This window comes from Muscardinus avellanarius, assembly GCF_963383645.1.
Source record: "Muscardinus avellanarius genome assembly, chromosome: 21".
Lineage (NCBI taxonomy): Eukaryota > Metazoa > Chordata > Mammalia > Rodentia > Gliridae > Muscardinus > Muscardinus avellanarius.
In genome coordinates, this window is record NC_137807.1 from 20,944,310 (window position 1) to 20,969,119 (window position 24,810).

Here is a 24,810-nt window from a genome sequence, read left to right on the forward strand (position 1 = left end):
GAGCCCCTAACATCTTCTAGAAGACTGGCCCGTGTTCCTGCTCCCCAAACCTACTGGCACAAGCTTGCCGTGTGCTTCAGGAAGCCAACACGGTGACCAGACAAGAAGACTCTTCCTATTCACCAACCAGGTCAGGGGCACAGAGCCTGGGCTCACTGACTGCTGGTTGAGTTAACAAAGACATGGCTTAGAAATAACTCAAAGTCTGTTAAGTACAGAGCAACAGAAACTCTGACTACAAGATGTCTCCATGAAATAATATGGAAGCCCAATTCCTTGGTTTGGTAAAAATCTAAAAAAAAAAAAAAAATCACTGGCTTAACTAAAACTTCGGCTGAATAGAAGTCATCTTCTATTTTGACTATCTGAATAATACAATAAGGTCCCTTAATGAAGGTGTGAAATTTTTTCCAAATGGAGAGCTCCAATAGAAACCAACCACTTTTTAAAAATCTACCATTCATGCATCCATTTATCCATCCACCCATCCATCTATCCATCCATTCATCCATCTATCCATCCATTCATCCATCCATCCATCCATCCATCTATTTATCCATCAATTCATCCATCCACCCATTCATGTATCCATCCATTCATCTATCCATCCATCCATCCATCCATCCATCAATTTATTTATCCATCAATTCATCCATCCACCCATTCATGTATCCATCCATCCATCCATCCATCCATTTATCCATCTATCCATCTATTTATTTATCCATATATCCATCTATCCAGTCATCCATCCATGTATCCATCCATCCATCCATCCATCCATCCATCCATCCATATATCCATCTATCTATCCATATATCCATCCATCCATCCATCCATCCATCCATCCATATATCCATATATCCATCCATCCATCCATCCATCCATATATCCATCTGTATCCATATATCCATCCATCCATCCATCCATCCATCCATCCATCCATCCATCCTCCTGTTTTTTCAGCCATTTGAACACTCACTGAGAATGCTATTCTGTACCAGGTACAATGAATAAAACAAATAAAAGAGAAACCACTTCCATCCATCTTCAGTATAATCTAGTGGGAACACAGCGTATAAAAGGAGAGCTTTGGCTTGGCATGACTGAGGCTCTTATAGGAAAGTTCATGGGAAATGCAAAGAGGATGCGGGTTCACAAGAGTAATGAACTTCTTCACTGGTGTGTGCTGAGAACATGATCTAGTGCAGGTGATATGGTAAGTGACCATCTCATTGGAGGTGCAGAAGGATGAATGGGCAGATGGGTGAATAAATAGGTGAGTGACTAGATACATGGTAGGGTGGAGAACTAATGGGTAGTGTGTGGGCAAGTGTAATGGTAAATAGATGAATATTAGAGGGATAGACAGGTGGTGTACAGATGGATAAATGGGTGGGTGGGTGAATGGATGGATAGATGGATGAAAAGACTGGAAAATACACAGATACGTGAATAATAGGATAGTTATATGGATGGGTGGATAGATGAAGGATAGGAGATGGGTGAAATATGGCTGGCTGGATGGACAGGTGAATGCAAGGATGTATAGATAACTGGATAGATGGAAAAACAGGTTGATAAATGAATACATAAGTGGATAACAGGGTAGATTAGTTGTGTGGATGGATGGGTGGATGGATGGATGAACGGATGGATGAGTGGATGGATGGATGAACAGATGGATGGGTAAATGGATGGATAAGATGATGGATGGATGGATGGATGATGGATGGATGGATGGATGGATGGGGGAATGGATGGATGATGGATGAATGGATGGATGGGTGGATGGGTGGACGATGAATGGACAGATGGATAGTTTCAACCTCTTAGAAGAGGTAACCTCAATAAAGATTCCTATATTGCTAGCTTAAAAGAAGAACGATACCATCTTAAGGAGTTAAAGTTTGTGCAATTTCCCACCGAGGTAAACAAGCATGATGGGAAGAGAATCCTGTCCCCCACAAGGAAACACCCTGGGGTGGCCAGCAGCATGGCCAGGAGGGGAGAAGGCAGCAGAATGCATTGCCTCAGCTGCCCACAGGTTTGGCACCAGCTTGCACTAAAAGGAGCAGCAAGGTGGGGAGCTGTCCCATCCTTCAGAGGTCATCTCTCCCTGCAGTTGCCCTGCCCAGGATGCCACTTTGGGTGGGTATGCATAATCCAGCCCTTCAACACCCAGTCCTCTTCCCCTGGCTTTATCTGAACCCCACATTTACAAGTTCTCTGACTACAAGTCCCCGTCAAAAGTCTTCTGTCGCCGGGCATGGTGGCGCGTGCTTGTAACCCCCGTGTTTGGGAGGCAGAGACAGGAGGATCATGCAGGTTCAAAGCCAGCCGAGGCTGGCTTAAGAGACCCTGTTTCCAAATAAAATATAAAAAATAGGTCTGGGAGTGTAGCCCGGAGGTAGAAGGCCCCTGGGTTTCATCTACAGTACCACCAAAAAAAAAAAAAAAAAAAGTCCTCTGTCGCCCCTGGTGCCCAGCTCAGCGATGGGTGCTTATCATAAAAGGTTCTCTTCAAATATTTAGTCAGGCATAAAGAAAAAATATATATTCTTCATAATTAATACTCCAACTTGATCTATGGAGGCAGGCCTGGTGCCGCTGTGCCATGGCATGATTTAAGTGTTTTATGGCTTCTTTCAACTTTCCTATGTTTTTGAAATTTCCCATAATGAGTATGTATTACTTTCATAATGAAAAACACAATATTTGCGGGTTGGCTTCCGGGAATGAGCGCCCGGGGCTGAGAGCCGATTTAGCTTCGTAACTGATGTGCTCTGGAGTACGGCGCGTCTCCCCGGAGCATCGGCTCCCTGATCTTTCTAGAGGAAATCAAACCCCAGACCATCTTGTAGACGTGCATCTCTGCCGGGTGGGGCTGGTGCGGAGCCTCTTCCGGGGACACTATGCTCTCCTGCGTTGCTGGTTCTGAGCCAACACGCTGCTCTGTGTACCCACCTTGTTGGCTCTCCCAAATCAGAGAGTCCCAGCTCCTCCATGATGGCCTTGCAAATGTCTGCCCTCCCAGCAGCCTGGATGCTCACAGGACAAGAGTGTGGCAGAGACCAGGGTGTTTGGTATTTCTTTGTGGATTCCCGACTCCTACCCCTTGGAGTATCCCTGACATTTCAAGGGCATAAATTCTCCAGAAACACCGAAGCCATGATGCCAGCTTGTATACAGGCAGACACAGCGGGCGCCCTTCTCATCTGACTCCGGCAGGCTGGGGAGGATCAGAAACGCCGTGGTAACCAAAGACGTCACCATGTCAGCCAGTCATGGGAGACGGGTCCCCAGGCAGTCACCGAGGAAGAGCATGGCCAGAAATTCCTGGCGCTACCGAGATCATGCGTCACTGGGGGAAGCAGGAGGAGCCCCTCCCCTTCTCCCCAGAGGGCGGGACAGTTTTGTCATCTATAGAATGGGGACAGTGATGATGTCACAGTGATGATGTCATAGCAGTCTTTTTTTTTGGTGCTGGAGACTGAACCCAGGGGGGATTCTACCCCTAGGCTATACACCTAGCCCTTTTTACCTTTTTTATTTTGAAATGGAGTCTAAGTTGCTAAGGCTGGATTTGAACCTGCCACCCTCCCATCTCGGGCACCACTGTTTCTCATGATAATACAGAAGCTGCTGCTAATAGCTGGCCAGCACGCTGTGCCCCCCAAAGGGTGAAATGATTCTATGAGTTGTCTATGACTATCTCTGTTTGAAAGGTGGGGAAACGGAGGCACAGCAGGACCCAGGTCTTCACCCCAAGCCACCCCTCCAACAAGAGAAGGGACCAAGATAGAAATCCAGAAACAATGTCATGGGTTCCACCTGAGTCAAAGTTTATAGAATATTCCTACGAATGCAAAAGTGTCACGTTTAGGGAGCCTCTGTCCCTATTTTTTTTTTTAAGTACTGGGGATGGAACCAGGGGCATTCTACCTTCGAGCTACACCCCCAGCCCTATTTTTTATTCTTTATTTTGAAACGGGGTCTCACTGAGTTGCAGAGGGCCTCGCTAAGTAGCTGAGGCTGGCCTCCAGCCCGCAGTCCTCCTGTCTCAGCCTCCCGAATGCTGGGATTACAGGCATGCACACCACGCCCGGCTTCACTATTGTTCTTTGCTGTGGGCAGCACCTGTCACGTTGGTAACCGACAGTTCGGGGTACCGTGCCTCCTGTCTACGATGCCTGCCTGTTGCATCGACTGTAAATGTCGGGGGGCAGGGCCTGCGCGTGTTTACTTAGCACAGTCCCAGCCCCCAATGTAGTGTTCAGTGTGTGGTAACTGTGAATGAATGAATCTGCAGTGCATCTGTGAATGAATGATTGAGTAAATGAACGGATCCCCCCGCCCGCATCCGACTCCAAGCCTCCCGGGCGGCGTACCCCCAGCCGTGTGACTCTTTGCCACTTCATTCAGCTGGATCTTCTGCTGGGCTTCTTCCAGCTGCTTCTCCACATTCCCCAGGGTCTTCTGGACTTGCGCGCACTTGCTCTGGAAGACGGGGCAGAGGTCAGCCCTGGGGTGGACGCGGCTCGGTCTGTCCCCCCAGGGTCCATACTCGGGAGACTGGCCCTCTGTCTTGTGTGAAGAGGTGGGGCCTGGGGCGTCCTCAGAGGGATGAAGGGCTTTTTGGGGGAGCCCAGGTGAGGTCTTGCATTGCTAGGATGTAATTCTTGTGAGTTGTATGAGAGGACCCAGCCTGGCCCCTTATCCTTACTCCCCATTCAGCATGGGGACCGCTCCCCTGTGTCCGTATTTCTGCCATAAATAATTTACAGCTAGAAAATCAGTGTAATAAGAATGCCCCGTGTAGGACTCCCGGCCTCCCAAACTGTGAATCACATAAATCTTTTTTCTTCATAAAAAAAGCCCGCCTCTGGTACTGCATTACAGTAACAAAAATGGACTCCGACGAGGTCTCAACTGCAGCTCGATAGGAGCCACGTCAACCATCGCACCCAGGGCACCTCCACGGTCCCCACTCACCGCACCTCCGTGGCACTGCCAAGGCCAGGCCTGCAGAAGAGCCACCTGCCCCCCACCCCAGGACCCTGACATGGGAGCTGGTCCCTTGTGTGTCTGGCTTACACTCACTCATCCCAGCTGTGGGCAGCAGGAGGCGGGCGCAGCCTCTCCTGGCCACCCTGACACTCACCCTGAGCTCCTGGGCCTCCCGGAAGGCCTGCAGCCTCTCCGCCCGCTCGCTCTCCAGCACCTGGCAGGCCATGTCGCCCTTGAAGCGCTCGTCAGCGAGTTCTGAGGTCAGGTCAGCAATCTGGGGAGGGGTGGCCAGGGGAGGGTCACCCACTGAGGCCCCAGCCCCTCTCCCCCACGCACCCTCCCTGCCGGGTCACCTCTGGACAACCACTGGCCACTTCTCCAGGCTGGGGAGAAGCAGCCCTTCTCCACAGCCTAAAGGAGGGGTAAGAGGACAGATTCCAGGCTGCTGCTGCTGCTGGCAAGCTAGAATTCCTGGACTAACACTCACTAGTTGAGTAACCTTAAACCAAGCAGAATGCTTGTCTGGTTATTGGCTTTAAAAGGGACGGGGAGTGAGGCCCTCCACAACTTAGAGATGCTGTTTCAAAATAAAGAATAAAAAAAATAGGACGGGGGTGTAGCTTGCAGGCCAAATGCCCCTGAGTTCCATCCCCAGACCCACACAAAAAATGGAGGGGGATAATATAAGGAGTGATTTTGAGGTTGGGAATGAAATAATCCACAGAAAGCTTAGCCCAATGCCTGGGGTATAAGAAATGCTCAAAAAAAAAAAAATCTATGTTAGCCGGGCGTGGTGGCACACGCTTGTAATCCCCACACTTGGGAGGCTGAGACAGGAGGATCGCGCAGGTTCGAAGCCAGCCTCGCTGGCTTAGGAGACCCTGTTTCCAAACAAAAATATATTTAAAAAGGTCTGGGAGTGTAGCCTGGAGGTAGAAGGGTTTCCAGGAATCTCAGCACCACCAAAAAAAAAAATCTATGTTAAAGCCGGGCGTGGTGGTGCACGCTTGTAATCCCCGTGCTTGGGAGACTGAGACAAGAGGACTGTACAGGTTGGAAGCCAGCCTCATCTACTTAGTGAGGCTCTTAGCAACTTAGTGAGACCCTGTTTCCAAATAAAATATAAAAACTAAGTCTGGGAGTGTAGCCCAGAGGTAGATAGCCTCTGGGTTCTACCCCTAGTACCACACACACAAAGTTCTACATTAGCAGAAGCTCTTCTTAATCTTGCAAGAGTGACCATCAATCACTCTTTCCCAGGAAGACACAGGGATGGATGGATGGATGGATGATTGGATGGATGGATGGATGATTGGATAGATGGATGGATGGATGATTGGATAGATGGATGGATGGATGGATGGATGGATGGATGGATGGATGATTGGATGGATTATTGGATGGATGGATGGATGGATGGATGGATGGATGGATGGATGATTGGATGGATGGATGGATGGATGGATGGATGATTGAATGGATGGATGATTGAATGGATGGATAATTGAATGGATGATTATTGGATGGATGGATGGATTATTGGATGGATGGATGGATGATTGGATGGATGGATTATTGGATGTATGGATGGATAGATGGATCATTGGATGGATGGATGGATGGATGGATGGATGGATGGATCATTGGATGGATGGATGGATGATTGGATAGATGGATGGATTGGTGGATGATTGGATGGATGGATGGATGGATGGATGGATGATTGGATAGATGGATGGATAGATGATTGGATGGATGGATGGATGGATGGATGGATGGATGATTGGATAGATGGATGGATGGATGGATGGATGGATGATTGGATGGAGGGATGGATGATTGGATAGATGGATGGATGGATGATTGGATAGATGGATGGATGGATGGATGATTGGATGGAGGGATGGATGATTGGATAGATGGATGGATTGGTGGATGATTGGATAGATGGATGGATGGATGGATTGTTGGATGGATGGATGGATGATTGGATGGATAGATGATTGGATGGATGGATGGATGGATGGATGCTCACTGTGTTGGGAAGGGCTCAGCTTGGAGCCCTCTCCATGGCTCCCCATGGGCCATCTGCCCCTACCAGGTGACAGCCACTCATGCTTATTATCAATATTGTGTGCTCCCAACCTGATTTTGCAATTGCATTCTAGCCTGTAATCACCTGTTTATTTAGCTATTATGTAAACCTAGCACATTACATAAACAGCTGGACAAAGACTCTGCCTGATAATCCGGCAGGATAGTTTAGATGGAATTAATAAAGGTGAGCTGCATTAAAAAAAAAGCGATCTGGAGGTTTCTCCACAGACAAGGAAGGGGCCGTCACTTGATCTGGCTATGTTCCCCTCAGCATCTTCCTCAAAGAATTAAATCTGGACACTATAGTCACACAATGCACACCCATGTTTGTAGCAGGACGGTCCACAAGAGTAGAAGAATGGGACCCACCTAGGTCCCCACCAACATTGAATAGATCGAGAAAATATGGTATAGCCAGGCGTGGCGGCGCACGCTTGTAATCCCCACGCCTGGGAGGCGGAGACAGGAGGATCACACAGGTTCGAAGCCAGCCTCGCTGGCTTAGGAGACCCTGTTTCCAAATTTTAAAAAAAAGTATAAAATAGGTCTGGGAGTGTAGCCCGGAGGTAGAAAGGTTTCCAGGAACCCCAGTACCACCAAAAAAAAAAAAAAAAAAAAAAAAACAAGAAAAAGAAAAGAAAATGTGGTATACACACACGATGGGATTTTACTTAGCCAGAAAGGACAAAATCATGTTATTGGTAGGGAAATGAATGGAACCTGGGGATATTAGGCTGAGTGGGATCAGCCAGTCTCGGGAAGTCAAGGGTCGTGTGTTTTATCTCATATGTAGAAGCTGGAGAGAAAAATGGGAAACATAAGGAAATTAAGATTAACGAGGAGAGAGAGCAGAAGACTAGGAGGCGAGGGCTGAGGAAGGGAAAGAGGAGGGCAGAGGGGTAACGGTTCAATCATGTTATGTCTGTGTATAAAGGTCTCATTACCGGTTATACTAACATGCAGAGTGTGCAGGAAAATACACAAGGGCCGTGTGAATGTATAAATGTGTCACTATAACCCTCATGGGGTTGCACAGTTACCACCACCAATAAAATTATAAATCAAAAACTATAAAATACATAGGGTTGCAGCTACAACCTAGGTCCCCATCTATAAAACTGAAGTAAAATTAGGTCTCTACAGTCATAGAACTTCATCATTTACTCTGTTTTAAAGAAGTGAGATTGGGTACAGTGGCACACACCTGTAATATCAGTAGTTAGGAGGCTGAGACAGGAGGAGCCCAGGTTTGAGGCTAGTCTCAGCAACTTAGCAAGACACTGTTTCAAAATAAAATAAAATAGCCGGGCATGGTGGCACACGCTTGTAATCCCCGCACTTGGGAGGCTGAGACAGGAGGATCGTGCAGGTCCCTCAGCAACTTAATGAAACCCTGTTTCCAAATAAAATATAAAATAGGTCTGGGAGTATAGCCCCAGAAGTAGAAGATCCCTGAGTTCCACCCCCAGTACCACAAAAAAATTAATTAATTAATTAAAAATAAAAATACAAAGGCCTACATATGTAGCTTGGAGTTAGAATATCCCTAATTTCAATCTCTGTACAAAAAAAAACTTAATAATTAAATTATGAACCAGGGATGGTAGTACATCTTGTAATCCCCGCACTTGGGAGGCTGAGACAGGAGGATCGCGCAGGTTCGAAGCCAGCCTCAGCTACTTAGTGAGGCTCTCTGCAACTGAGTGAGACCCTGTTTCCAAATAAAATATAAAATAGGTCTGGAAGTATAGCCCGGAGAAAGCCTTTAGGTTCCACCCCCAGTACCATAAAAAATAAATAAAATAAATAAAAATTAAAATAGGGCTGGGGGTAGAGCTCAGAGGTAAAATGCCTCTGGGTTCAATCTTCAATACAAAAAAAAAAAAAAGTCAGGCTGAGTATGTTAGCACACATCTGGAATGCCAATACTTGGGAGATTGAGGCAGGAGTACCGCATGTTCGAGGCCAGCCTCAGCCACTTAGAGAAACCCTCATCAACTTAACAAGACTGGCAGAGACCTGAGGATCGCGGTTCACAGACAGCCTCAGCTACTTAGCGGGGCCCTTTGCAACTCAGTGAGACCCTGTTTCAAAATTTAAAAAAAAAAAAGACTAAAAATTAAGGCCGGGGATGTAGCTTGTAGGTACAATGCCCCCTGGGCTCCATCCCCAATACCGCAAAATAAATTAAAAATCAAAAGGGCTGGATGTGTAAATTGGAGGTTTAATCACTCAAGGTTTAATCACGCGTACCAAACAAACAAAAACAAGTTCACAAAGAGTTCTGTAAAAATGTTCAAACCGGAAATTGTGTAGCTGCATATATTAAGGGAGAAGCAGACACGGGTTTGTACATCGAAGGATGCGCCCAGGAGCTGCAGAGGATGCAGGTGTGATCATTTTAAGCTTAAAAGAGCACGGCAGTGATTTCCCACTTGTACTCACTTGCTTTTTCCCTTTATATTTGTTCTCGTTTTCCAGTTAAATGGCCGACTTTAAATGCCAAATGGGTCAGGGTTCCTGTGGTATCCTTGTTCCAAAATAACACAGCCTTCAGGTTCCGGAAATTTGCCAGAGAAAACAAGAGGCTCGTGGAGAGGCTGTGGCCAAGCGCTCGGCGGCGGCCGCCCAGGGGAGGGCGAGCTCCTGGGACGCGGTGGTGGCTCTACCCCGAGGCAGGGCATCTGCTAAGGGCGTGACGTGAGCGGCTTTTGCCACAAAAGGAAAAATGGAACCTAACTGTTTGAGATGGCGAGTCTGCTAAACTGTTTAACTGTAGAAATGCCTTCACTACGTACATCAAGATAAGTACGTCAAGAGCTGGGCATGGTGGCTTATGACCGTCATCCCAGTACGTGGGAGGCGGAGACAGGAGGATCGCAAGTTCAAAGCCAGCCTCGGCAACTTAGTGAGGCTCTCAGGACTTGGTGAGACCCCGTTTCCAGGTTAAAAAAATAAACGAGATGGTTGTTGGAATGCGCATTCCAGGGCTCTCAGATCCCCCAAACCTGAGTGTCCAAGAACTTGCATTTTGCCATGATCCAGGGAGATTATGTCCAAAGAACTTTATTTATTTATTTACTTATTTTTGGTGGTACTGGGGTTCCTGGAAACCCTTCTACCTCCGGGCTACACTCCCAGACCTATTTTTATACCCTTTTATTTTGGAAACAGGGTCTCTTAGCCAGCGCGGCTGGCTTTGAACCTGCGCGATCCTCCTGTCTCCTCCTCCCAAGCGCGGGGATGACAAGCGTGTGCCACCACGCCCAAAGAACTTTAGAAACTGCTGCCGCAGAACTTGCCGGGTCTGTACCTAACTCTCTTCTTCCCTGGGGCTTCAGGTGGTTAGGTCTGTCTGCGCACCAACATGCAGAAGCTTTTGTCATCGATGCGGGAAGAGGGATGGCTCGCAGTGTCCACACAGTTCCGGCTGGGGCGCCACAGAGAGGCGCAGGATCCCACCCCAAGCTCCACCACCCCGTTCCCGAAATCCGCACTCCTTCCAAACATGGGCATCGCATTCTCTCTGCCTTAGCCAATTAGTGTGAAATTTAATTTGTGCTAATCGGCCTGAGCTAGAGGAATACAAAATTAATTTAGTGCATTAATTTTGAGTTTCACAGAACCCAACGTCTGGAGCCCAAAGGACAATTAGTCCTTTCAAACAGAGGAGATGACAGAATGGGTTTGGGATGGACAAGCGGCCCCCGGCCTGCCCGTAGCCCCAGAGAGATCCCTCCGCTTCGCACCCTGTGAGGCCCGGGAGCTCTGTCCGCAGAGCTGAGGCGTGGGCACCGTGCCCAGAGCTGCCAGGTGAATGCACAGTAACTGCAATGAATGGGGAGCCTGGTCCGCAAGCCCAGAAGGGTCCTTGCGGGGCAAGGAGGAGGACCAATTAGCTAGAAGTTATTGGGCAAACCTCTGTGGAGTCAATGCTCGACCAAATCGACAGAAATACTCTTCTCCTTAGAGATGGTGGCCCTCGAGCTTGCTGGAGAGAGGGGACGGGGCTGAGCGAGTTGGCCATGCCTTTTATCAGGAGATGAACGTGTCCCGTGCACACGCGCCACCTGGGACCCAGGATGCAACTGGTGACTGGGGTTGGTGGAGGTTAAGTGCTGACCACGGATCTCAGCCTAAAGCGGGCCCCGCTGGGGTATTCTCAGACCTGGCCTGCACTGTGTGAAGACCTCATGGTCAATGAGGAGAGAAGAAAACCAGGGGGGGCCCCCACATGTCTTGGCTGGTCCCCGTGTTATCGTCACAACTTCACAAATGCAAAAGGAGGGTCATGTGGAGAGGAGGGTTCATGGGCACAGGGGTACAGAGGGCTGGGGGAACAACGTCGAGTGTGCCCCAGCACCACAGGGGACTCCGGACAGTAATTAATTGTATATTTGAAAATAGCGGGTGGAGAGGATTTCAAATGCTCCCAGCACAAGAGATGATAGACGTGATAGGTCCGGGTTACGCCAGTTATGCTGGCCAGATCATTCCGCACCGCGTACGTGCGTGCAGCCATGGCACCGTACCCTGTGGCTGTGCGCAATTAGAAGGTGCCGATTGCACAGAAAAGTGTTTTCAAAAGTTTCAGAAGGCATTCCGGAAGTCCCGAGCCAGCCTGCACACAGACAAGGACGAGTGAGCAGGCTTCCACCCTGGGCCTGGGCGTGGACCTGCTCATCAGGACCCCATGTAGGAGAAGGCGCTCAGACTCACTGGCTGCTGAGAGTAGAGGGGAAACTGAGGCATGCAGGGCGAATGGATTTGCTAAGGGCCACCTGACTCCTAGTGCTTGGTTCACCCCACTGTCCCCAGCCCGCCTCCGCCATCTGCCTCCATTCCCTCCCCCTGGGCCCTGGGGTCACCGGTCAGGGGTCAGGGGCCACGTGGGACACACCAGAAAGCATCGGCTCTGCGGGGAGAGGCCGGAGAGCCAGTGGAAGGCCAGATAAGATGCGAGCTGAGCCAGCCTCGCAGGGATGTCTGAAGGGAGCCCGCGGGGACCCCAGGGGAAAGGCCCCCAGGCCCATCCCCATCACCCTGAACAATAGACACAGGGACACACAGACACACAGACACACAGGCAGACCCTGGATCCGCAGCCTGGCTCTTGCGCTGTCAAGAAGTTGAAGCTGTGGTCCAGCCTCCAAGGCCGCCTCGACTATCAGAGGGGCTCACCAAGTTGCAGAGGCTGGCCTCAAACTTGGGATCGTCCTGTCTCAGCCTCCCAACTCCTGGGATTACAGGTGTGCACCACCACACCCAGCTGTGATAAGTATTTCATTTTTTTTAAATTAGTTATTGAACTCAGGGGCATTCTACCTCTGAGCTACACACCCAGTCCTTTTAGGTTTTTTTTTTGTTTGTTTTTTGTTTTTTTGCTTTTAAACAGGTTCTAGCTAGTCACTACATTGCTAAGTCTGGCCTCGAGCCTAAGATCCTCCTGTCTTGGCCTCCCAAGTCCTGGGATTACAGGTGTGCACCACCACGCCCAGCTGCCGTAACTGTTTTAAATGTGATTCCTCAACCCTCCCTCCTCCTGACAACCAAATTGTTACTACTGCCATTTTATTGACAAGGAGATAAAGACCCAGAGCACTGAGGAATTTTCCCACGATGCCCTAGAAATAAGGACACGAATCCAGACATCCCTGGCTCCCTCCAGCCAGCTCTCGGCTTCTCCGCACCAGATATTCAAAGTTGGGTGATTATTCTAACTCCTTTTTGGTATGTGTATTATCTCCAGTTTTCCTGTCTGTGCTGCAAGGCAGGCAGAGGAGTTCACGGTCCCAGCTTTTGTGTGGTGACACTGAGGCACACGGGAACATCCCAGCTGCGTCCTCCTCTGAGAGGCCCCGGCTGGCCCCGCCATGGCCGTCTCTGCATTCTGCCACACTGTAGCCAAGCGTCTCTGCAGCCAGCTGCCCCCCCCCCCGAAAGAGGTGTTCCCAGCAGCTAAGGCCCATGAGACCCTCATCCCCTGGATGGGACAGGAAGCCGGTCTCTTGTTTGGCAGGAACTTAGGAGCGGCCATGTCCACCCCGGTGTGTGGCAGAGTCAGGAGACCTGAGATATAGTCCTAAGACTCCAGGACGTCACTGCCCTTCACCCCCCCTTCCCCGGGGACAAGCCAGGGCCACACTTCTATACATCCCAGGTAAGCTCCCCCGCGCTCAGCAAAATGGTCTTTGAGACCCAAATCCCCGGTCCCTTCTGGTGGTCTCTCCACAGTTCCTCCCCCAAAAGCAAAACCCACTGGGCTAATAAGGCCCCAAATCCAGAGCACCTAGGCCCTGGTCTCTTCCCCATAAATAATGTCTTGGAGAAAGCCTCAAATATATCCCCAGAGGAAGTAAAATGCCCCACCCTGCCCGCCCATCTCCACGCCCGCCTGAATCCCGGGGGACCCTATGAGATGCGGGGTGCTGATTCCGTGTAGAAAAAAAAAACCACTTTGCGCCCAGGCAGAGTCTGCACGCCTGAAGAATATTCCTAGCCAGCCTCCCTGTGGCTCCTAGCCCTCTCCTCTGCTCCTTCGCAAATGAAGCCCTTAAATCATTTTGCAATAATGTTGTCTTTTTAATAAGCCCAGTCAAATGGCGCTTCCTGGGATGAGACTCAGCGTGTTTCAGACACATTCTGTCTGTTGTCTCCCCCCCCACGGAGAACAGAGGGTGGGGTGCAGAGCCGCCAGCTCAGCAGGTGTCTTCCTGATGCCTGGCCCTGCGGGGTCTGCCCCCCCAACTGTCAGCAGAAGCCCCCTTCCAGGAAAAGGGGCGCTCGCGCTGGAAAGGAGGCCCACTCTCTGTCTCTAGCCCAGTGATTCTCCATGTGTGGTCCCCAGGCCCGCAGCTTCCGCCATGCTGGAGAACCTGGCCACAGTGCAGACCGGCCCGGGCACCCGAGCTGCTGATTCCAAATCGCGGGGCTGGGGTGGGGCCATTTGTATTCTTCTACACCCCACAGAGGATTCTGATCCACTTCTCAAGGCAAGGACCCATGCCCTGTAGCTACAGGAATCCTTTTTCTGCATCAGAATTGCCTTGGGCTTGTAAAAGAGCCTGTATGAAATTGAAGGGTAAGATAGGGCTGGGGGTAAGGCTCAGAGAGAGAATGCCTTTGGGTTCAATCCCCAGAACCAGGGCCATGGGGGGAGGAAGAGGGGGGAGGAGGAGTGGGAGCAGGGGGAGGAGGAGTGGGAGCAGGAGGAGGAGGAGGAGGAAGAGGAGGAGGAGGAGGAGGAGAAACAGGAGGAGGAGGAGAAGGAAGAGGAAGAGGAGGAGGAGAAGGAAGAGGAGGAAAGGAGGAGCAGGAGCATGAGGAGGAGGAGCAGGAGCACAAGGAGGAAGAGGAGAAGTGGTGGTGAACGCCTGTAATCCCAGTACTTAGAAGGCTGAGACAAGAGGATCACAGGTTCGAGGCCAGCCTCGGCAACATAGCAGACCCCTCAGCAACTTAGCAAGATCCTGCTTCAAAATAAAAAATTAAACAGGAAGTCGGGCATGGTGTCGCACACTTATAATCCCCGCGCTTGGGAGGACCATGCAGGTTCGAAGCTAGCCTCTCTGGCTAAAGAGACCCTGTTTCCAAATAAAAAATATTAAAAAAAAAATAGGTCTGGGAGTGTAGCCCGGAGGCAGAAGGGTTTCCAGGAACCCCAGTACCACCAAAAAAGTCAAAATAAAAATAAAATAGGGCTGGGCCAGAACACCCCTGGGCTCCTTCTCCAATACCACAATAAATGAATTAATTAATAAAAAGGTAGGAAGAGAAAGCGCTGCATATTTTAAGATGCCACTGATTGGGAAGACAATCTGATTTCAGAGATGAGAAAAGGTAGGAGGACCACGTGCGGGCCCTGCGTGTCTGGCATGAGCTTTACTAAAAGAGAACCAAGAACAAGGAAAGACAAACACCGTGACCACTGCCCTGCCCCAAGATCACCTGCCCCAAGATCACCTGGCCACTAGCACCCCGACCAATGGCTTGCACAACTACTCCTGTACCCGCCTTCCTTGCCCCATAAAGAGCTCCCAGCCTGTAAGAAGGCGGGCTTCTGACTCTCGTGGGCTCTCTCCCTGATCAGATGCCTCCGTCCAGGTTTTATTCCTAAATGAAGCCTGTCCCTGCTGTCGGGCGGTGTCTCTTTGCCTCCCGAACCCCACAACCACGTGCATTTTAGAACTGGCAAAATATAGAACAAGACCAAAATGTCTAAGCTATACCAATGGAGAGCCGGGAGCTCTGGAGTCCTTTGACCTCAAGCTCAGTCCTGAAGAAACTCAAGGGTTGAGAAAACATCACTTAACACCACTGTGTCCCTCACAGGCAGCAGAGTGAAAAAAAAAAATCTACAGCACGGGTGTGCAACAGTAGAGCTCGGGTCCAGAACAGGTACAGAATCGCGACGTATCACTACAGGGGATGACAGAAAATTAGGCAAAAGAATGGCAAGTCCGCTGTGCCAAAGAGGATAGCCAAACAGCCAAGAACACGCAAAGAGGGTGCGTTAAGATGGCAACAGGGTACAAGCACGCACCCAAGAAAACTGCTAAATGGACCTGGCAGACGACAGCAAGTGCTAATGAGAATGTGGAGCCCCCGGAACGCCCGCCCGGGTCCCTGAGAGCGTTTGTAAGCTAACTAACTTCCTTCCTTCCTTCCTTCCTTCTTTCCTTCCTTCCTTCCTTCCTTTCGTGGGTCTGGGGATGGAACCCAGGTGGCACACGTTTGTAATCCTAGCATTCAGGAGGCTGAGACCAGAGGATGGTGGTTCAAGACCAGCCTTAGCTACTTAGCGAGGCCCCTTTGCAACTCAGTGAGACTGTTTCAAAACAAAGAATAAAAAATAGGGCTGGGGGTGTCGCTCGGAGGTCAAATGCCTCTGGCTTCCATCCCCAGACCCACGAAAGGAAGGAAGGAAGGAAGGAAGGAAGGAAGGAAGGAAGGAAGGGAGGAAGGAAGGAAGGAAGGAAAAGAGGGAGTGAGGGAGGGAGGGAGGATCGTGCTGGGTGTGTAACTCAAAGGCAGAATGTCCCTGGGTTTAATACCTCGTATGAAAGAGAGTTGGAAGGAGGAGGAAGGGAGAGGAAGGAAGGAAGGAAAGTAGGTAGTTGGTTGTAGAATATTGTAAAGAAAAGGAGGGTTAGGGAAGGAAACAGACCAAATAATGTCATGTGCATATATGAATTTGAATCTTACCGTGATGTATAATTACAATGCGCCAATAAAAATTTTTAAAATTCCAAGTAATGCAAAAAATTCACAATGATTAAAATCTTGACTCTCCTAATCTTGTCCTACAGAATCTTACCTTTATCTAAAGGTTGAATCTTTGGCTCCTCATGGATTTTTTACACTGATTTACAGTTTTAAAGATATTACGGTAAAAGAGTATTTGTCTTGCACTATTTATTTTTGTGTTACTGGGGACTGAACCCAGAGGCATCCTACTTCCGAACTATACCTCCCAGCTCAATTTTATTTTTTTGTTCTAAAATGGGTCTTAACCGAGAGTGGTGGCGCACGCTTGTCATCCCAGCATTCGGGAGCCTGAGACCGGAGGATCGCAGTTCGCAGACAGCCTCAGCTACTTAGCGAAGCCCTTTGCAACTCAGTGAGACCCTGTTTAAAAAGCTAAAAAGACTAAAAAATAGGGCTGGGGGTGTAGCTTAGAGGTAGAATGCCCCTGAGTTCCATCCCCAGTACCACAAAAAAAAGGGGGTCTTACCAGGTTGCTAAGAGTCTCAATATATGCTAAGGCTGTCCTCGAACCCATGATCCTCCTGTCTCAGCCTCCCAAGGAGTGGGATTAGAGAAAGCCGCCACCACAGCCAGCGTGGTGACACTTTGAATTTTGCGCCCCTGACAAGCCCCTGGACCCCATCGCCTCGTCCTACCCACCCTAAAAGTCCTGGAGGAGTACTCGCTTGACCACCATAGCTCTTCCTGGCCCAGCTAGAGCTCTCTGCCTGCCTGCCTGCCTGCCCTGTGCTGGCGTCCGAATCTGTTTAGGAATCTGTCTGTCTGTAACTTGCAGGATGCACAGAAGGGAAGAATTATCTGAGTCCTGTCTGGTTCTGATCTTCACCTCCACACCACTCTCTTCCCTGTGCTCTCATCTGGCACGGCAAGCTGGCGCTCCCTAGAGGTGGCCCTCTCATTTTGGGACTCTCGGACTGCAGAACCAGAAGCCACACAAATTTCACGTGTTTATAAAGTCACCTGGCCTGTGGCGTGCTGTTACAGCAGCCCAGAGGAGATCGACCTGCAGGTTATAAACCTTAATTCGTGTGATAATGGTCTGTTAGGGGTTCTTCTGTATTTTCATATTTTCCTTTGGCATTGGTGTGCAAGGGATAGTAATGATACATCTGTTTCTAGTTTAAAGTTGAGGGTAATTTTTTTTTCTGGAAAAATCCAGTTAGTGACTGATTTAGTCATTTATTTATTTATTTATTTATTTATTTTTGTGGCTCTGGAGTTCCTGGAAACCCTGCTACCTTGCTACCTCCGGGCCACACTCCCAGACCTATTTTATACTTTTTATTTGGAAACAGGGTCTCTTACGAACCTGCGCGATCCTCCTGTCTCCGCCTCCCAAGCACGGGGATTACAAGCGTGCGCCACCACGCCTGGTGAATTCTTAAACAGGTGGCTTTTTGAAATCAGCCCCGGGGCCCAATCCAGCAAACAGGGACCTGCCCACAGTTTTTGCGTGGGCTGGGGTGCTCCCCTTCTAATTGGAAAGAGTCCCTTCAATTTCCCTTCAACACCTTCCAATTGGTTAAAGGGAATTCTTTACACACCCTGGACCCTCTTCAACAGGTCCAGGTGTTGTGAATTTTGACCCCTCCTAAATATTTTTTAACCTTTACCGTATGTTTTGATAGACGGAAGTTTCTGATGGTACTAGAGTCTGAGTTGTTATCTGCCCCCCTAATTTGTACTTTTGTGACTCACTGAACAGATTCTCCCCTTCGGCGGCAGCGACGTGGGGCTGAGCCTCAGCGTTACACGCTGGTCGTGTAACGTCGCGCTGCTACCCAACACCCCGGGGCCTCAGTTTCCCCCTCTGTACAATGGGTATAATAACTGCTCGTGCCGCCCGTGTTATTTCGAGTGCGCGTGTAGGGCCGTGAGCCCGGTGCCGGGTGCCCCCCACACCCTCTCCGCGCCCTCGCACACGCAGACCCGCACCACACGCGGCGGGCAGGGATACCTTGCTCTCTAACGCGTCCGCGCTCTGCCGCAGCTCACTCCTCGACTTCTCGGACTTTTCCAGCTTCCGTTTCAGCGCCGTGAGCTCCTCCTGCAAAAAGAAGCCATTTTTCCAGAAGCCACTCCCAACCCGAGCCGCGCACGGCCCGCTCGGGTCTCCAGGTAGACAGGAGAAGTGGGACTTAGAGATCCCTTGTGCGGAACGGTGGCCATCGCCAATAATGACGCGGCGGACATTTTCGAATTGCTAAAAGGGAAGACTTGAAGTATTTTTGACATGTCAAAAAAAAAAAAGTGAAGTCTAAGAGGTTATGGATTTGTTCATTTAGTCTGATTTAAATCATTCCTTATTGTAAAAATATATCAACATATTGCATCGCACCCCATAACTGTGCACAAGTATTATTTGTTGATTAAAATAACAGCATCTGCACAGCCCTGGAGCCAATCTCCGGCACTACAAAATAGACACACACACACACACACACACACACACACACACACACACACGCACACACACACACCTCTTAGAATACTTCTGTCTGGATTCTAACTCCTCCCTCCCCATTCCCATACTTGCCTTTGATACTGGAGCTGAAAACTTGGTAGACAAATGTGACCTTCTTTCAACTGTTATTTCAACTCTAACACCCTCAACCCCCTCGTCCTTCCCCCTAAACTTGCTCAATCAATCCCCCCTTTGGAGTCTTTAAACTTCTACTTGGTGTTACCCTCATCTCTGAATTTCTCTCTAGCTTCTACATATTAAAAAAAAAATACATCTATTCACTTTTTTTGAGATTGGCTAATCTCTCTTAGTATAATACCCTCAAGTTCCATCTGTTTCCTGGCAAATGGCGTGAGTTTGTTCTTTACGACCGAAAGGAACTAATTCTGTGTGTGCGTATGTGCGGGTATATGTGCATATTTGCTCATTCTTGCTAAAGAGACAACAGAAAGTACTTAAAATGATTACCTCTGGAAGGTGGTTGGTAAGGAGGTAGAAGGGACAGGGAGGGGAGTGTTTTGTGAAGGGTAAAAGAATAACGGATTCAAAGACCATGCCGCCTCCCTCCCTGGGATGAGCACTGCGGTCTCTGTCCCCCAGGTAGTGTCAATGGACAGAGCCAGCGCCCCGGTGGGGGCTCAGGTAAAGGATGGTTTAAGTTGGTGGAAATGTTTGGAAAAGGGCAATGCTTTCAGGCTGAGCATTCCTAAATCAAGGAGGCCGACGGGTTGGGGACCCTGGGTCGCAATGCAAGCACTAGACGGGGTGGGTGAGAGAGCGGTCCCCTCTGCCCCCGCCTGTGGCCTCCACTGACCTCCTTGGCCTGGAGCTGCTTGTTCCCGATGGTGGTGCTCAGCAGGGGCCGGACAGAAACCAGTAGCTGCCACCAGGGCCAGTCGTTGACAGCCAGAAACACGGCCATGTTCTTGCAGATGCACTGGGCGGCCAGGCGGCGAACCTGCCATGGGAGGAGAAGGAGATGTGAGGAGATGTCTCCCAGCCCAGCGGAGAGCCAGGAGAGACAGGAGGCTGACCGCAGTGCCAGGCAGGGAGGAAGCGGGCTTATAGCCCACCTTAATCGTAACCTCAAGGCAGGAGCTAACTGAGTGCAGTGGGTCAGCAGGTTGCCTGAGAAATTTTGACGTTCTCACCCTTTTCTGTTTTTGCCAAGTTCAGATACTTGAATTTACACGTTTGTGTACACCGACGACAGTATATGTTATGCGGAAGCTCCATTTGAGAAGCGACAGTCGCTAAGAACCACAATCCCGAGATTACAGCGGTGAGTGCTAGTTACTAAGCACCGCGTACATCAGCAGGTACACATCCTCTTGTCTCAACCCAACCCCGCCACTAAGAGGTGGAGGTGGGATTCGAACCCAGGCTGTGCTTGTCCCAAGAACACAGCCCTGCTGCTGCTTCTGCCTCGCACAAGCAATGAATGGGGAAGAAATTCAGCCTGCAGAGGGCTCTGATACTGGTGAACCAGGATGGGGCGGCACTGTGGACCCAACTTGCCCTTGGTCCCAAAGACCTCAGTGGCTGAGACCAAGTTTGCCTTGGAACCAAGTTCCTCCAGAGATGGGACAGAAAGCCATCCCCAAATGACCCCAAGTTCAAGGACACGGTTGTCCCTGTCCCAGACATAATCGGAGCCGTCTGCAGATTGTCACCTCTAACCCTGGCCCGCCATGGGAGACCTGCAGCCCCTGGTGCTCACCCCTGTGCGCCACCAAGATCAGAGTCCGCAAGGTAACACTCAGCCGTACCTTCAACGTCTTAAATTCCTGGCGAGACAGGAAGCCCCTGCATGCCGCCTGGAAGAGCCCGATGCTGGAAGACACCAGCTTCTCCCGCTGCCTCTCCAGCCTGGAGGCCACGCCTGCCTTGAGGAAGACCTGGGGAGAGAAGAGGAAAGCTCCGGTGACCCCTCGCTCAGCCCAGCGCGTGTGCAGAGGGTGCTGGACTCAGGTCCTGGTGCTTTGTGTCCACCCAGCTACTTGGTGACAGCGCCCTTTATCAACACGGGTCGGAGTATTTAGGCATTATATTTGTCAGGGCAGCGGCTCCCCCTCATTCCCTTTTATTTTAGCCCTTGAGCATTCAGTGTGGTCCTGCACCAGCAGCCAGCCGGGCACCACCATAAAGATTATTAGCTGTGCAGAAACGCGGAGCTTCTGCAGATCTGCTAACCCTAAGGTACACCCTCCTCTGATCCTCCAGGGATGCACGGACACCCCGGTTTGCAAAGCACCATCAGGACAGATGGACAGACGTGCCAGGCTTTGTCACCACAATCACCTGGGGAGTGTCGAACATGCCAATTCCCAGGCCTGACCCCTGGGAGGGGGAACTCAACGTTCTCTCAGAGCCAGGCCTGGAACTGTACATTTTTTAAGGTACTAGGGGTTGGAACCCAGGGGCATTCTACCTCTGAGCTACACCCCCAGCCCTATTTTTTATTCTTTATTTTGAAACAGGGTCTCACTGAGTTGCAGAGGGCCTAAGTAGCTGAAGCTGTCCACAAACTACGATCCTCCTATCTCGGCCTCCCAAATGCTGGGATTCCAAGCGTGCACGGCCGGGCTGGATTGTACATTTTTAATAAGGGCCACTGGGAGCTGGGAGAAGTGAGACCTTAGAAATTTCTTGTGAGGAGGAGCAGAGATGCAGGGAGGGGGCGAGCCTGGGCATGCCCCCCACAGAGTGGCCCAGGGATCTGGCAGAAACCAGCTCGCACAGGCGCCCCGCCAGGCCTCCGCTCATCAATAATGGAGGGTGGGCTCAGCAGCGCGGCAATGACGCTGTCTCGGCAGCCCGCAGGGCCACCTTCTAGCCGACTGCAGAGAACAGGGCCTGGCGGGAAGTCCAGGAGCCCGGGGCTGCCTGTAGCAAAGGACGGAGGCAGAGATCCATGGTGGTTTGGGTTAAAGGATTTTTCTGAGGGAGCCCAAAGGTTTGGGGCAGACCTGCTCCGGGCTTCACGGTGGGTAGCTACAGTTCCAGGCGTCCACCTTCTCATCCCCCCATAGGCAAAGGAAAGAAGTTCTAATGGTGGGTGTGAGGCCATGCCAAGGGCCTAAGATGACTTTATGCAGTTCATGTCTGAGAACAGTCCTGTGTGTTTCTTTGTTAGAAGTGTCTTGCAACCTCAAAGGCATCAGTTCCTAAGAGGCTCTAGATAGCTCTATTTTTGTTGTTGCTGTTTGTTTGGGGTATTAGGGATTGAACTCAGGAGCATTCTACGTCCAAGCTATACTTCCAGCCCTTTTTAATTTTTTCTTGTTGAGACAGGGTCTCACTAAGTTGCTGTGGCTGTCCTCAAACCTGTGATCCTCCTGTCTCAGCTTCTCAAGGACGGGGATTATGATTAGTAATATAATTAATTAATGACTCATGTTTATTGAGCACCTAGGGCCTCCTGGAACTGCACCAAACACCCACTGGACAGGCAGAGAGGGAAAGAGAGGTGAAGTTTCCCTCCCAGTCCTCTGCTGGCGAGTCACAAAACCTGGGTTTGTTTCCTTCTGACTCCACGGAGGTTGAAAGTTTCATTGGAAATCATTAATATTTGCATGGTTTTTTTTTTTTTTTTTCAGAACTGGTGATGGAACTCAGGGACATTCTACCTTCAAGCTACACCCCCAACCTTATTTTTTTATTCTTTATTCTGAAACAAGGTCTCACTAAGTAACAGAGGACCTCACTGAGTAGCTGAGGCTGGCCACAAGCCTCCCAATGCATGGAGCTTTTTTAAAAATCTCCCTTTCCTGGCCGGGCGTGGTGGCGCACGCTTGTAATCCCCGCGCTTGGGAGGCTGAGACAGGAGGATCGCACAGGTTCGAAGCCAGCCTCAGCTACTTAGCGAGGCTCTCAGCAACTTAGTGAGACCCAGTTTCCAAATAAAATATAAAAAAGGTCTGGGAGTATAGCCCGGAGGTAGAACGCCTCTGGGTTCCACCCCAGTACCACCCAAAAAAAAAAAAAAAATCTCCCTTTCCTGTCCTCTTTTAATATTCTAAACAGTGCTACAAGGGGTTGGTTATGTGATGGACTCCAGTTCACAGAGCCGGTGGCCCAGGAAGCTCAGAATGGAACCCAGGACCTCGGGTTCATCCCTGCGCCCATCCTCATCATAGACATGAGACTTTATTACCCCGCTCATTAACCGCAAACATCTGGAGTCTGAGGTTCAGCTGCTATTTGATCACAGCAGAACAAAGGGTCTCCATCGATTCCTCGTTACCCTGAACCTAGTTCAGTCACGGCCCTCACCATTAGGCCTTTTCTCAATAGACAATGAAAATGAGCACACCCGGCCAGCCGGGGCTAACTCTGTTTGGAAGTCCTTGACAGCTCCACAGAAAGATCGGCCGGGGACCCCGAGACAATTAGCTTCATGGAAATAAAGACAGAGTGACTCATTACCCATCAGATTGCCTCTGTAATGACTGTATTAATTTCATAAGCTACTGTGTGCCAAGAGCTGCTGAGGATAGAAAAATCAATGGCCACAGTTGAGGACAGCGCCTGGCCCTCCATGACGACAGGCGGTGGGTGCTGCCCGGAGGACGCAGGGACTGAGGATGGTACTCATTAGCAAGGTAACTGGAAAGGACCAGACGCTGCCGGGTGAGACGAGTCATCACCTCTGCAGAATCTTATCTTAGCGCCTTTTATTTTGCCTTTCAAGAGCAGACTGCTGAGCGGGGATTCTGCCTGCCTGTGGAATCACCCCTTTTTTCATAAATGTCAAGGCCCACAGCAGCGGCCTTGATAAGGCACTGGGGTCTGCAAAATCACCAAGAGAAATCAAAATGATTTATTCTTCACGGGCCCAGCTGCTTATCGAGCCCAAACAGAGCCTTGCACCCCCATATTTGCGCCTTCCAGGAGCCCACAGTGGCTTCTGCTAGGCAAGCTACTTTTTCTTTAAAATGCTAAAGCCATGTGTTTTTTTTTTGTTTGTTTGTTTTTTCGTTTTTTTGTGTGTGGTAGAACCCAGGGGCATTCTACCTCAGAGCTTCACTCCCAGCCCAATTTTTTATTCTTTATTTTAAAACAGGCTCTCGCTAAATTACGGAGGGCCTCACAAGTTGCTAAGGCTGGCTGTGAACCTGTGATCCTTCCATCTCAGCCTCCTAAGTACTAGGATTACAAGCATCCATCACCATGCCCAGATAGTAGCCCGCCCTTCCTTCCTTCCTTCCTTCCTTCCTTCCTTCCTTCCTTCCTTCCTTCCTTCCTTCCTTTCATTTTTCACGACTGGAGATGGAACCCAGGGGCATTATATGAGCGCTACACCCCCAGCCCTACTTTTTAGTCTTTTTTATTTTTTAAACAGGGTCTCACTGAGTCGTGCAGGGCCTTGCTAAGTAGCTGAGGCTGTCCACGAACCGTGACCCTCTAGTCTCCGCCTCCTGAATGCTGGGATTACAAGCGTGTGCCACCACACCTGGTGTAGCTCCCATTTCTGATACGGCCTAGGAATGACCTCCTCTCCCCACAGTGATTTTTATAGAATAGTAGCACTTAATTCCTATGTATTTATTTTGTACTGGAGATTGAACCCAGGGGCATTCTACCTCTGAGCTACACCCCTAGCCCTATTTTTATTTTGAACCAAGGCCTCACCAAGTCATTGATGCTGTCCTCGAACTTGCAGACCTCCTCAGTCTCCTAAATACTGGGATTGCAGGCATGCACCACCAGGCCTGGCTGATTTTATTTATTTATTTATTTGGGGGGGGGTTAATAGGGATTGAACCCACAGGGATTCTATCTCTGAGCTACACTCCCGGTTTCATTTCTTTTTTGATTGTTTTTGTTTTGGTGGTACTGGGGTTCCTGGAAGCCCTTCTACCTCCAGGCTACACTCCCAGACCTATTTTATATTTTTGAAACAGGGTCTCTTATGCCAGCCCGGCTGTCTTCCAACCTGCGCGATCCTCCTGTCTCCGCCTCCCAAGCGC

General features: G+C 49.9%; 1 protein-coding gene across 1 annotated transcript in view; it reads right to left on the reverse strand.

Moving 5' to 3' along the window:
- MYO18B (myosin XVIIIB) overlaps window positions 1–24,810 on the reverse strand; it is a gene marked incomplete at both ends in the record, with an annotated part of 248,379 nt that overhangs the window by 140,076 nt on the left and 83,493 nt on the right. Inside the window, 5 exons of the mRNA XM_080717797.1 lie at window positions 4,392–4,500; window positions 5,165–5,284; window positions 18,332–18,421; window positions 19,653–19,796; window positions 20,608–20,736. Coding sequence (XP_080573923.1) covers window positions 4,392–4,500; window positions 5,165–5,284; window positions 18,332–18,421; window positions 19,653–19,796; window positions 20,608–20,736 — 592 coding nt within the window. The remainder of the gene's footprint in view (window positions 1–4,391; window positions 4,501–5,164; window positions 5,285–18,331; window positions 18,422–19,652; window positions 19,797–20,607; window positions 20,737–24,810) is intronic.